The sequence below is a fragment of the Carcharhinus amblyrhynchos genome, chromosome 21 (genome assembly GCF_965287045.1).
Source record: "Carcharhinus amblyrhynchos chromosome 21, sCarAmb.v2.hapA, whole genome shotgun sequence".
Classification (NCBI taxonomy): Eukaryota; Metazoa; Chordata; class Chondrichthyes; order Carcharhiniformes; family Carcharhinidae; genus Carcharhinus; species Carcharhinus amblyrhynchos.
In genome coordinates, this window is record NC_137344.1 from 46,992,053 (window position 1) to 47,005,951 (window position 13,899).

General features: G+C 42.6%; 1 protein-coding gene across 2 annotated transcripts in view; it reads right to left on the bottom strand.

Annotated features, from left to right (window-relative positions):
• Positions 1-13,899, bottom strand: part of spata20 (spermatogenesis associated 20) — a 368,934-nt gene that overhangs the window by 241,623 nt on the left and 113,412 nt on the right. For both annotated transcript variants that reach the window (XM_080209099.1, XM_080209101.1), the window contains exon 12: positions 6,487-6,655. In XM_080209099.1, the coding sequence (XP_080065225.1) occupies positions 6,487-6,655 (169 nt within the window). The remainder of the gene's footprint in view (positions 1-6,486; positions 6,656-13,899) is intronic.

The window sequence follows — 13,899 nt, forward strand, 5'->3', positions numbered from 1 at the left end:
TGCCAGAAGAGTTATTGCAGGGGATAGTGTTAATTAGTGGAATTCCCTGGGGAGTCAGACCCATTTCATTATCTAAAGTAAACTCGAGAAGTGATTTGAAAACAGGAGAGGTGATTGCTGGGATAATAGAGAAACTGTCCATTGCAGGGGTTCAATTTATTCTAGGGAATGATATAGCTGGATCACGGAGATTGACTATGCCGACTGTGACAGAGCGGCCTGTTGAGGCACAATCAACAGAGGCTTTACAGAAAGAGAATCCTGGATTGTTTTCAGGTTGTGTGGTGACAAGGTCACAGGCACACAAGCTGAAACAGGAAGGAGAAGAATCAAAAGGACAGGGGGAAGATTCTGGAATTCAGTTAGCTGAATCGACTCCTGGGGAAATTATTCGTGAGCAGAAAGTTGAAGGGGACGAGGCTGACGTGTTCAGTTCATTGAAGTTAGCGGAGTTACAACAGCAGGATCCAGAATCAAAGCAGCTATCACCAGACAGCTTATTCAGGAGGAGAAGCAGATTACATTCCAGAATGTTATTCCATCAAGGACAGTGTTTTGATGAGGAAATTGAGACTGCTTCGAGTCTAAAGATGTGCGGGGTTAGGTTGATTGGCCATGCTAAGAAATTGCCCCTTAGTGTCCAGGGATGCGTAGGTTAGAGGGATTAGTGGGTATAATGTGTAGGGATGTGGGGGTAGGGCCTGGGTGGGATTGTGTTCGGTGCAGACTCGAAGGGCCAAACGGCCTTGTTCTGCACTGTAGGGTTCTATGATTCTATGAAAAGTGGGCAACAGTGCAGCAGGTGGTGATACCATCTGGGTACCAGAATGACACTTTGACACTTGCTCATGAAATTTCAATGGCTGGATATTTGGGAATTAGGAAGGCTCAAGCGAAGATGTCAAAACATTTCTTATTACCTGGACTACATAAAGATTCAGGCCGAAATTTTACCGTCCTGCCCGCCACGGGAATCTGAGCAGGTGAGGAGCGGACCATGGAAAGGTCCGCTGACCTCGGACAGGATTTTCCAGTTTCAGGGCGAGCAAGGTTGTAAAATCTCGCCCGTAGACAAATTCTGTCAATCGTCACGTCAGGTCATAGGAACAACTTGAGCAGTAATAAAACCTGCAACTTTAATTCCAATTCCAGCATTAGAGGAACCTTTTGACAGGATCCTAATTGCTTCTGTAGGATCCCGCCCAAGACTAAATTAGTATTCACTGGCAATCGTGGATATGTCCACGAGATTCCGAGGAGCAATAACTTTAAGGAAAATTACAACAAAGGTGATTGTAGAGGAGATAACCAAATTCTTCACAATATATAGATTACCAAAAGAAATACAGTTGATCAGGGCTCGAATTTCATATCACAGTTGTTTAAACAAGTAATGAACCTAGGAATAAAGCAATTTAAGTTGTCCGCCTCTCACCCTGAATCACAAGGTGCCTTAGAAAGGAGCCATCAAACTTTAAAGACAATAATTAGAGCATATAGTCAAGGCAGGGCTGGTATCGAGGGATTTGATACTTGTGCGCTATTAAGAATGCCTCTAATTAATCAACAGGCTTCAGCCCTTTTAAGTTAATTAATGGTCATGAGGTGAGGGAACTGATCAATTCAGGACATCTTTTTGTGTCCAACCAAATAAACAAAATCAAATTAACTTCAGAAACCGATCAATTCGGGAGAAATTAGTGAGTCAAAGCTCTGAGGCTACTCTCCTGTGACAAAATGCAGTGGAAGATCGAGGAAAGGCATGTAGGCAAGCTGGGGAACATTTAAAGGTATCTCAACAAGTGATGTAGGCAAATGCAGATAAAAGGCCCGCAGTTTTGTGGCTGGAGAAAAACTGTTGCCAGTGTCAGACGAACCATTAAAGGCAACATTTAGTAGACCACGCCAAATCGAGAGATTGAGTGAGGTGAACTAAGTGGTGAATACACCATCCAGAAAAGTCAGCAAGTATGCTATGTAAATATGCTGAGAAAATACTTTGACAGTGAAGATGAACAGGAGGAGATACCGGTAGTAGTAAGTAAGGGAAACAGAGTACAAATTAAGGATTCTAAAACTGATCTGATTAAATTGCACAATGAGTAAGTAGTTAAGAATCTCAATGTGGTATTAAGCTATCTTGCAGAAAATTGTTGAAGTGATTTAAAAGAGCTACTGCAATCACACACACAGCAAGCTGCGGAAATATACTGAGGGAAACAGATTTAGCTGTGTGTGATATTAATGTCAGGGTTGCAGTTTCAATACAGTAGCACCCCATAGTGATTAAATCCAGAAGAACTGGCTCAAGTGCAGAAAGAAGTTGAATTCATCCTTCAAAACGACATCATAGAGCCCAGTCATAGTCATCGGAGGTCACCCATCGTAATGGTGCCAAAACCGGACGGATTACGAGGGCGGCACGGTAGCACGGTGGTTGGCACTGCTTCTTCACCACTCCAGGGATCTGGGTTTGATTCCCGGCTTGGGTCACTGTCTGTGTGGAGTTTTGCACATTCTCCCCGTGTCTGCGTGGGATTCCTCCCTCAGTCCAAAGATGTGCGGGTGAGGTCGAATGACCATGCTAAAATTGCCCCTTGGAGTCCTGAAATGCGTAGGTTAGAGGGATTAGTGGGTAAATATATAGGAGAAGGGGACAGGGCCTGGGTGGGATTGTGGTCAGTGCAGACTCGATGGGCCAAATGGCCTCTTTCTGCACTGTAGGGTCCTATGACTCTATGACTATGTATTGATTAGTACAAACTGAATGCAGTAACAAAAGCACATTCGTACCCTATTTCACAATTAGAGGATTGTATCAGGAAAGTAGGACAGTTAACGTTTATCAAACAACATGACTTGCTGCAAGGATATTTTCAAGTACCCAGATCAGAAAGGGAAAAGGGGTGTCAGTTTTTTTGGATGCCAGATGGTCTGTATCAATGCAACCTAATTCCCTTTGGTATGAAAAATGAACCAGCAACATTTTAGAGACTAACAAAAAAGCTGACTGAGACCAAACCGCTGTGCTGATATACCCACAGCAGTGGTATTGAGTCAAATGTGGGAGGAACATTTACAACATTTAAAGGGACTGTTTGATCAACCACAGGAAGCCAGTTTGGTTGTAAGTTTGGGTAAAAGTGAACTTGTGAAACCACAGATTACATGTTTAGCCCACACTGTCCACCCATGGTCAAGCGGCCCCACAAAATGCAAAAGTAAAAGCTAATGTAGAATTCCAGAGCCGACAACAACACAGGAAGTTTAGAGATTTCTAGGCATGAGTGGATTTTTATCAGAAATCCGCATCAAATTTCAACAATGTCGATGCCCCACTGACTGGACTGTTTAAAAAACAGGAAGTTCCAGTGGACATAAGAGCGTCAGAATGCATTATAGCTTGAAAGCTGCACTAACTGTTACACCTGTTCTATTAGCACCTGAATAGTTAAAGCAGAATAAGTTGGTTATTCACACCAGTGATATGAATATCGGTGCTGCATCACTACAAGATGGTGAATTGAGAAGCCAGTAGGATATGTTTCACAGAAATATACTAGAAAAAATCTACACTAGAAAAAAAATTCAATTTTATACTATACTAGAAAAAATATTCAATTTTAGCGAAAGAGACTTTAAGTCCAGTGTTAGCTTTGCAGCTTTTTGAAATGTATGTTGCAAACAATTCTCCCGAGACAGTTAGGCATGCTGACCATAATTTTTTTGAGCTTTCTGGAGATGTTTCAAAATAAAAATGCCAGGCTGTTTCGGAGGAGTTTATTATTGCAACCATTCAATTTATAAATTATACACGTGGCCGGACAAGAACATTTAATTGCAGATACATTGTCAAGAGTTTAATATTCTAAAGAATGTGGATATTAGCAAATGGAGGATGGACTGGAATGAACTCTTTTTACAACAGATTTGCATATTTTGTCATGGTTGATGTATGCACATGTAATAGTTTTGTTAGTACAGATAAAGGTATTATTGATATTATGATGATTCGTTTTGTAGAGAGGGAGAATGGATTTTTTAAAAATGTTTTTGGGGAATATTGTGCTATTCCATGGAGAAAGCTCTATGTGTGTGTGTGTGTGTGTGTGTGTGTGTGTGTGTGTTTGTGCACAAAGCTAGGGAAAGATTACCAGAGACAGGTTGTCTGGGAGGTTTAACACACAAAAGAATAAAGGTGTTAGTTTTATATATTTGTAATGAGAAATAGTGGGTTTGAGATACAAGTAAATAGGGTTGGATCGAACATTTTCATTTTTAGATAACCAGCGTTTGTTTGAATGTCAGAGGGAAGTACGATGTGGCAAGAAACCTTTTGCTTCTATGATTAAAAAGAAAAACATGAAAGGATCTTTATTTGGAAGGATTTGAGTTTCAAAAAGGTGTAAAAACAATGGAACCTGACGTGAAAGAAGGTGAAAAAGATATTTTGCAGTGACTGCAGAGTTGAGATGTTGACAGTGTGGGGAAATCACCCAAAAAACTTCACCCTATCTCAGCTCAGCTGCTTTTTTTCATCCCCCGTCAATAGCTCTGGACCTGACTATCTGAGCAGCTCTCACCCACTCTACTCTCCATAAATTTAAGATCATCCAAAACTCTACTCCCAATGTCTTAATTCGCAGCAAGTCCCATTCCCCTATCACCCCTGACACTGGTGAAGCAACAGCCAGATCTCAAATTTTTCATCTTTGTTTTCAAATCTTTCCAATGTCTTATTCCTCCCAAACTCTGTAATTTCCTAGGACCCTCTGAGATAGCTGTGCTCTTCTAACCTTCACTTCTTGTGCATTCCCTGTCATAACTGCTCCATGATTAGTTGCCTTGACCGCGAGCTCTGGAAATCCCTCCCTACATACACCTCTCTACTTTGCTTTCCTCCTTTCAGGCACTTCTTAAAACCTATCTCGTTGACAAATCCTTTAGTTATTTAAACTAATAGCTCCTTTCTGGTTCAGATTTGTACTTGGTTTTATAATGCTCCTGTGAATCATCTTTTGGATGTTTCATTATGTAAAAGACACTATATATCTGTTGATGTTGTTGTTGTCGGTAAGTAACCTAGAACTGCAGAGCCATAAAATCATTTTGGCATAGCAAACCACTTGGCCCTTCAAATCCATTCTGGCTCCCTGAATAATAATCCAGTCAGTCCATTCCTCCGCTCCATCCCCTGAGACATACCAGCTTATTTCCCTCAATTTAATGTAATCCACTGATTGTTTTCTCTTCCACCACACTCATGGACAGTGAGTTCCACGTCATTTTCACCTGCCATGTCAAAAACAAAATTCCTTCACACATCCCTCCTGTGTCTCTTACCAAAACCTCAAATTTGTGTCCCTTAATCATTATTATTATCAGATAATGGGAACAACTTTTCTTTGTTCACTTTATCTAAACCTGCATTAATCTTCTACCAGATCGCCCCTTAACCTTCTTTGCTCGAAAGAGAACCTCGGCTTCTTCAACCTAATCTTGTAGCTAAATTCTTATATACCCAGAACCATTCAAGTAAATCTCTTCTGCAACTTCTCAAGGACCTTCACATTCATCCTGAAGTGTGGTGGCCAGAATTAGACGCAATAATCTACCTGTGGCCTAACTAGAGTTTTAGAAAGCCTGAGGAACATGAGAACCTCACCACACCAGCTTGAGACTTTGGGATTTCAGTTCTAAAAAATTCTAGAACTAAAAAAGAGTAGAAGTGCTCTTAGAGCCATCACGGATTGCCATGGAAATGTGACTGGTTCAGCGCTGTCCTGGAAACCTGCCATCCTTACTTGGCCTGCCTATTCATAACTCCAGTGCCACATCAACTTGGGCTTGACTATCCTCCAAAGTGAGCTGGAAAGACACTCAGTTATAACAAATAAAAGACAGCCCAGCACCACCTCTTCAGGGCAACTAAGGGACAGGTAATAAATGCTGATACTACTATCAGCGCACTCATTCTCAGAATGGAACATTTTGTAAAGTAATACATTGTATGTGGAATCTGACAGGTACAATAAGGGGTCTCCATTATTTCAATGCTGTAATCCCCATACCTTGCTTTCTGTTATGTGGATGTTCTCTTTTGATTTTTGCAGGAGGAAAGAAGTTTAATATGGTACAGCAGATGGTAGGTTGGAATTAAACTCCATGCTAGTATTTTTACGATACGTCCCATGACTCCTCACGTACAATTTCCCAAGGAGGCCACAAAGCAGAACAAGTATGAAGCTGCCTGCTGGCAGCTTGTTAAGTCCCTTATACTCATTTTCGAACAGCCTACTCTACAAAGGCTCAGCTGCAAAAGCCAGGGGAGCTGTGTCGAGGGAAAAGACTCCCTGAATGGCTCGGACCCGTTCAGACCTGCATCTGATCCACAAGAGATGCTCGTGACGGACAACAGAGAATGCTGGGGGGGGGGTCAGTGGCTGCTGGAAGCCGGGGGACAGAACATTTCCTACTGTAACTTACATTTGCTCCACTGCCCCCTCTTCACCGCGGTAGCAGCTGCGCAGGAGCTGCCCGCTGCTGGAGTCAAACATGTGCTCCGTCAGGAAGGCGGCAGCCCGTGCCGCACGCTGAATATAAACCTTCTCCCCGAGAACCGCGCCTGCTCGAGCGAAACCGGAAATCATGAGACCTGCAGCAGAGATAATAAAGACTATGGTTAGACAATTAATTACAGGATGCTAAAAAAAAAGACAGAAAACGCTGGAAAACCTCAATAGGTCTGGCAGCATCTGTGCCGAGAGAACAGAGCCAACGGGCGGGATTTTCCAGCCACGCTTGCCCCAAAACCAGAAAATCCCACAAGAGGTCAGCTGACCTTTGCATGGTTCTCTTCCACCCCCCCGCCAACGATTCCCATGGTGGCAGGATGGGAAAATCTGCGCCCCCCTTCCCCCCCCCCCACACACAACTCCATCTCAAGTCAGGATGACCCTTTGTCAGAGATAGACGCAATAGGAATCTGGGATTGTTCTCTTTTGATTAAACAGGTTTTATTAGAGGTGTTCAAAATTAGGTGTTTTGATCGGAATAAATGAGGAGAAACAGTTTTCACCGGCAAGCTGATTGATCAATAACTAGAGTTGAGATTTTTTTTTTCCCTCCCAACATTGCAAGTTGCCTTGATCTGGAATTTCTGAAAGAGTGCTAGAGGCAGATTAAATAGCATCTCTTAAAAGGGAAGTCGATAAATATTGAAAAGGAAAAATGTGGAGGGTTATAGGGGAAGAACGAAGAGACGGACAAATTGGATAAGTTCTTCAAACAGCCAGCCACAGGCACAGCAGGCTGAAAGAATTCCTTCTCTGTTACATGATTCTATTCCCATTTGTTGCAGTCCAATTTGCTCCCATATAAAATTAAGCTTCTGCTAAAAGCTGCCTGGGTAGAGGCAGAGAGATTATTTCCACTTAGAAAGGAAACAAGAACTAGAGGGTACAGCCTCAAAAATAAGGGGAAGTCCATTTAGAACAGAGTTGGGAAGGAACAACTTCTCTCAGAGGGTAGTGAATCTTTGGAATTCTCTGCCCATTGAAGCAGTGGAGGCTACCTCGTTAACTGTGTTTAAGTCACAGGTAGATAGATTTCTGACCAGTAAGGGAATTAAGGGTTATGGGGAGAAAGCGGGAAAGTGGAACTGATCCACTATCAGAACAGCCATGATCTTATTGAATGGCGGGGCAGGCTCGAGGGGCTAGATGGCCTACTCCTGCTCCTATTTCTTATGTTCCCCTCTTAAATCAGGCAGGGTCCTTTCTATTCGAATGGATCAACCAGTAAGGGCATAACATCTTAAACATGTCTAAGGCAAGAATCTAGACTCTGGTTTGACATTGGGATTTATTATTGTTCTTTCTGCTGCTGAAACTGTTGACTATCCCTGGGGAGAGAGACAGAGTTGGTAGCTGGGGGACAGAGTTCAGGGGTGTGAAGGGGGAAGTGTTTTGCTCTTTCCGATATTAAGTGGTTGGAATTTCTGTTAATCTAACACTAAGGCGGGGTGGGGGGATTTTACCGTTCCACCCGCCACGAGAGTTGAAGTAGGTGAGAGGCAAACCATGGAAAGGTCCATTGACCTCAGGCGGGATTTTCCGGTTTCGGGGTGAATGCAACTGGAAAATCCCCACGCGAGATGTCAGGAGAACTTGTGGAGAGTCACAGCTGAATATTGTCAGCAGACAGGATGCTGATGTCATCAATGGACAGCACGCAAAAACAAAGCGAGGGGGCCAAGGGCAGATGTTTAGCGAGCTCTCTAGAGGTAGTGATCTGGGACTAGTAAGAGGGGCCATTGCAGGTGATCCTTTGGCTACAATTTGACAGACAAGAATGCAAGGGTAGCTTCAATCAGCTAGAACATAAGAACATAAGAAATAGGAGCAGGAGTAGGCCATCTAGCCCTTCGAGCCTGCCCCGCCATTCGATAAGATCATGGCTGATCTGAAGTGGCTCAGTTCCACTTTCCCACTTTCTCCCCATAACCCTTAATTCCCTTGCCTACCAAAAACCTATCCATCCGTGTCTTAAATATATTTAGCGAGGTAGCCTCTACCACATCAACGGGCAGAGAATTCCAGAGATTCACCACCCTTTGAGAGAAGAAGTTCCTCCTCAACTCCGTTCTAAACTGCCCCCCCTTATCTTGAGGCTGTGCCCCCTAGTCCTACTGTCCTTTCTGAGCGGGAAGAATCTCTCCACCTCTACTCTATCCATCCCCTTCATTATCTTATACGTCTCTATAAGATCCCCCCTCATCCTTCTAAATTCCAACGAGTACAAACCCAGTCTAGACAATAAACAATCAGCTAGACAAATTATCGCATTGGAGGTGGATGGTGTGACCAACCATATTAAAACAGCTCAGGAAGGATGAGCACCTGCTGCAATTTCTCTGAGGTTTACAACGTGAAGGCTGAGAACGTTGAGAGATGAGAACCTTTCGAGAAATTCTGCTGTGCTCAATGTGACCAATGTTTAAAACCTGTCACCATTCCTTGATGGTTTGATTGGTAAATGGTCTGCACCGAATAAAAAGGAAGTCAGACTTGTATTTATAAAGCACCTTTCATAACCATAGGAAATCCCAAAGCGCCTTAGAGCCAATTAAGTGCTTCCAAAGTGTAGTTGTTATAATGAAGGAAACAAATCCGCTAATTTGTGCACAGCAAGCTTCCACAAACAGCAATGTGATAATTGTAAGCTTTTGCGTGCAGTCTGGTAGGTCTCACAAAGAGGTTTGTAGTCTTATGTTGTTTAACACTAAGTTTTTATTAACTGCTCACGACTAAATACATATCACACAGAGTCCTGACAGTGCACAAGGAGGCCATTCGGGCCATCTAGTCTGCACTGACTCTCCAAAGGAGAGTCCTATCCTTGTAATCCCACATATTTACCATGGCCATTCCACCTAACTGACACATCTTTGGGCTGTGGGAGGAAACCGGAGCATCCAGAGGAAACCCACACAGACACAGGGAGAATGTGCAAACTCCATACAGTCACCTGAGGACAGAACTGAACCCGTGTCCCTAGTGTTGTGAGGCAGCATTACTAACTATTGTGCCATCGTGCCTACTATATATATATATATATATATATATATATACATACACATATATACACACACATGACTCAAGTCACATGTTTCTTTAGATTGTACCCAGTCCTGTCTTTCAATGCCAGATTCTTACACTACAAAAATGACCAGATAGTTTATTCTTTAGTGACACTGCTTGAGGTATGAAGAGTGACCAGATCATAGGGGGGAACTTGCCTGCTCATCTTCAAAATAATGTAGTGATATCTTATACAACTACCTGGGATGGCATGTGGAGCCTCAGTTGTACCTCTTGACTGAAAGATGGCATCACTGACAGTGCAGTACTCACGCAATACTGCACTGAAGCCTCAGCCTAGATTATGCTCTCAGGTCTCTGGATACCCAACCCAACTCCCACCCACGGTTAACCAGCAAGACACTCAGATTGGGGTTCTTCACTTCATCTGCCATTGTAAAGTGATCATGGCCACTAACGAGAAGTGGAACAGCCCAGGCTCAACACCTGAAGATAAAACACATGGGGGTGATGGTCAACAAAGGGTCAGCCAAATCAGGACTGGAGGAGGGGGAAGATTATCATGGAGAAGAAATCCTTCTTTTGAAGAAAAATCAGTAATAATATATAAATACCATTGGTATACTCATAAGCAAATGTTTACTTTGAAGGATAGACCTGTAGAGCTAAAGCCCAACAAGCCAAAGCAAAGCTGCAGGTCCATCTTGATGATGATCTTCACATAAAGTTCCCAGTTAAAACCCCCTGGGCCATACACAACCCACGAGCTCCGACAATTTATTCTTAACATTTCTTACTTACTGGTTTGTCCTATTTGTGTTCTAAGGGTTTGGAAGTTCAGAAAAGAGCTGTTCATTGCTATCTGCATTGTTCATTGCAGATAAATCCAAAACCAGACAGTATGAAGGATATCGGCACATTACTTTGAAATATAAAGAACGTAATGGGAACACAGAAATATGACATACCCCAAAGAACACATCTAAACTCTCCATACAGACAAGAAGCAACTACACTTCAAATGAACACGAACACGCACACAACACATTTTCTTTAAGGGACTTGTAAACAGTTCAAGATTACAACTCAAAACTGTCGAAAGCCCAATCCCCTTGTGTCTGCCTACATGCGTCACAGTGTCTTGGCAGCTTCCAGAAAGCTCCAGATAAGCGTAACATGCTGAACAAATTTGGCAATACCTAGGCAAATGGGATCTTTATCAAGTTTATTGCCCCACAATTGAAATCTAAGCTCATGTTTCCACCTCCCACTCAAAGTCATTCTTTCCCAAGAACTGCCTCCAACAATCTACAATATTTTACAAGTGATATTTCATGTCATCCAATTGCTTCTTGTCAACTCACCTCACTCTCTCTCTTACCCTTTACTCCCGTGGTGGAGTCCTAAGCCAAAATTGGGCCTTTCACTTGAGTTACTTTAATGAATTAAATGATAGTCATTCTTCCCCGCTGAGAATTCGGGCAGCCTTCGTCCAAGTCAAAACTGCAACATTTTATAATTTGTATTTGTGTAGCACTTTGTATATGGGACAGCCGAGAACATCTTCCAGTGTGGGAAAGGAAATATAGACATTGAGCGGGATGAATTTAGGCAACAGAAGCCAAAGGCGGGGGAGAAAAGCTATGTTAAATCAGCTGAAAGTAGGAAAGGGGGAGGTAAGGCTGAAAAATTCAGGGAAAGAGAAGCAGAGGCATATTATTTCAGCATAGACAATATGAGGCAAAAGATGCCAGGATGAGAGGAGGCAAGGAGATGGCGGGGGGAGGGATGGACAAGGAGACGGGGGGCGGCTGGAGGGGCGGGGGTAGTGGATAGATAAGGAGACAGCAAGGGGGGGGTGGGGTGGATAAGGAGTCAGCGGGGGGTGAGAGGAGCCGACAAGGTGGAGGAGAGGACACGGGGGCAAGGGCCAGTGGTCATGGTAACTGAGAGAGAGTGACAATGAATGGTGTACAGGAGAGGATTGGAAAATGAGGAGCAGAAGTGGGAGGCTGTGAGCAGAAGAGATTGCTACAACACAGTAGGTACAAGGCCAGTGAGGACTTTGATTGTAAAGAGAAAAACTGTGAGGCCTAAAGAGAACCAGGGTGATGAGGAGTTTTGGCCAGTTAAGGGAGTGGGTAGTGCCAGGTCGAAATTCATAGCAACAAGTAACCTGCTCGAGATTAGTACAAAAAAAAAATCAAGAAATATTTTTGTGCAAGTCTAATAGCACAGCACTGCTATTGATTTTTCTTTACATTAACATTTAGTTTTGCCTGTTAATGAGACCGTGTCAAAACCCAGGCTTGCTTTATTCTGCATAAATGTGCGTGTAATAGAAAGCGCCAATGTTCAATTTAGATAGCTACATTAAATCAGCTAGAGCTTTAGTTGGTAAGATATTATCACACGAGATACTAAATAAGCAAAGCAGCTTTCTACGTTCACTCAACCTTTGAAAGATAAAGGGCCTGCCTAACAAATGTAGTGAGCTCTGCATGTTAGGGAATTAGATGAGCATAAACAAAATAATGCAAGTGTTGGAAATCTAAAGTAAAAACATAAAATACTCAAAACACTCAACAGGTCATGCAGCATCTGTGGAGAGCGAAACACAGCTTACGTTCCAGGTCAACGATCATTCCTTAGAGAGTTATAAATGTCTGCTTCAATGGCAACACAATCAAACTAGTGTTGAATGATAACTATAAAGTTGGTAATGCTATGGAACATGTGAGTTGTGGTGGGAAAAGTGTAAAGACCGAGAGTTAGAACAGACATTTTGGAATTCAGAGATCTGACCATCCAACCGCACTGATCTCAGGACTCAAACGTTTGTTGAATTACAAGGTTTTGTCATAAGTGCTGCTAAGTGTATTTTAAATATTGTCAATGATAATTAATATTGTACGTTTAATAACTTTGTTAACACCTAACACTCAATGCAGTGAACCTGTGATTCGAAGGAGTGACCTTATAAGAAAGAACACAAACCTCTTTAAAGAATTGTGAAATCAAAATAAGGGATCCAGCCTATGCTATCCTTGAGCTAGTGTTGTTTAATACTATCAGTGCAGAGGGATCTGGGTGTCTTTGTGCACGATTCACAGGAGTTAGTATGCAGGTGCAGCAGGTAATAAGGAAGAAAATAGAATTCTGACTTTCATAGTTAATGGAATTGAGTATACAAGTAGGAAAGTGCCATTGCAACTGTATAATGACATTCGTGAGACCACACCTGGAATACTACGCACAATTTTGGTCCCCTTACTTGAGGAAGAATGTAAATGCGTTAGAGATGGTTCAGAGGACGTTCACTAGATTGATTCCAGGGATGAAGGGCTTGAGTTATGATCAAGGATTGAGAAGTTTAGCCCTATAGTTGCTGGAGTTTAAAAGAATGAGAGGAGGTCTAATTGAGGTATATTAGATGCTAAAGGGGATTGACAGAGTAGATGTAGAGCGGATGTTTCCCCTTGTTGGACTAGAAGGGGAGGCCATAGTTTAGGCTAAAGGGTGGTAGATTTAAAACACAAATGAGGAGGAATTACTTCACTCAAAGGGCCATCAATCTGTGGAATTCTGTAGCCCAGAATGCAGTGGACTAAAAAAATTTGTGGAAATATTTTATGTTTTTAATTAGTAGCAGGATGAAGGGGAGCAAGCGAGAAGGTGGAAGGTTGAAGTTTTTCACGCAAAGAGTGGTGGGTGCCTGGAACATGCTGCCAGAGGAGGCGCTGGAAGCAGACACATTAGCAACATTTAAGAGGCATCTGGATGGGTACATGAATAGGGAGGGAATAGAGGCATATGGATCAAATAAGGGAAGAAGTTTTTTTTTAAGTTTAGTTAGGACATCATGATTAGCACAGAATCGGAGGAGCCAAAAGGCCTTTTCCTGTGCGGAACTTTTCTTTGTTCTTCGTATGAAACCCGAGATGACACAGCCATGAATGGCGGAACAGGCTTGAGGGGCTGAATGGCCTACTTCTGCTCCTAGTTCTTATGTATCTATAGGGAAGAAACATAGGTGAATAGAATGCTCTTGCAGCATGGAGCTCCGCAGCACTCTGACATATCACTTCCTTGTAACTCCTTTGCACCAAAAGCATTGGCTTTCTACACACAATAAAATTGAACATATTTGTTGCACAGCTGCAAATTAAAATTGTAACCTTAAACAAACTAAACTCAGAATATCTTCCATAATGAAATTCAGATTGTTGCCATCCCCAAACTGACCCAAACATTCCAGCCTTCAACACTCTTGCATAACACCAGCAAGTTATAACAA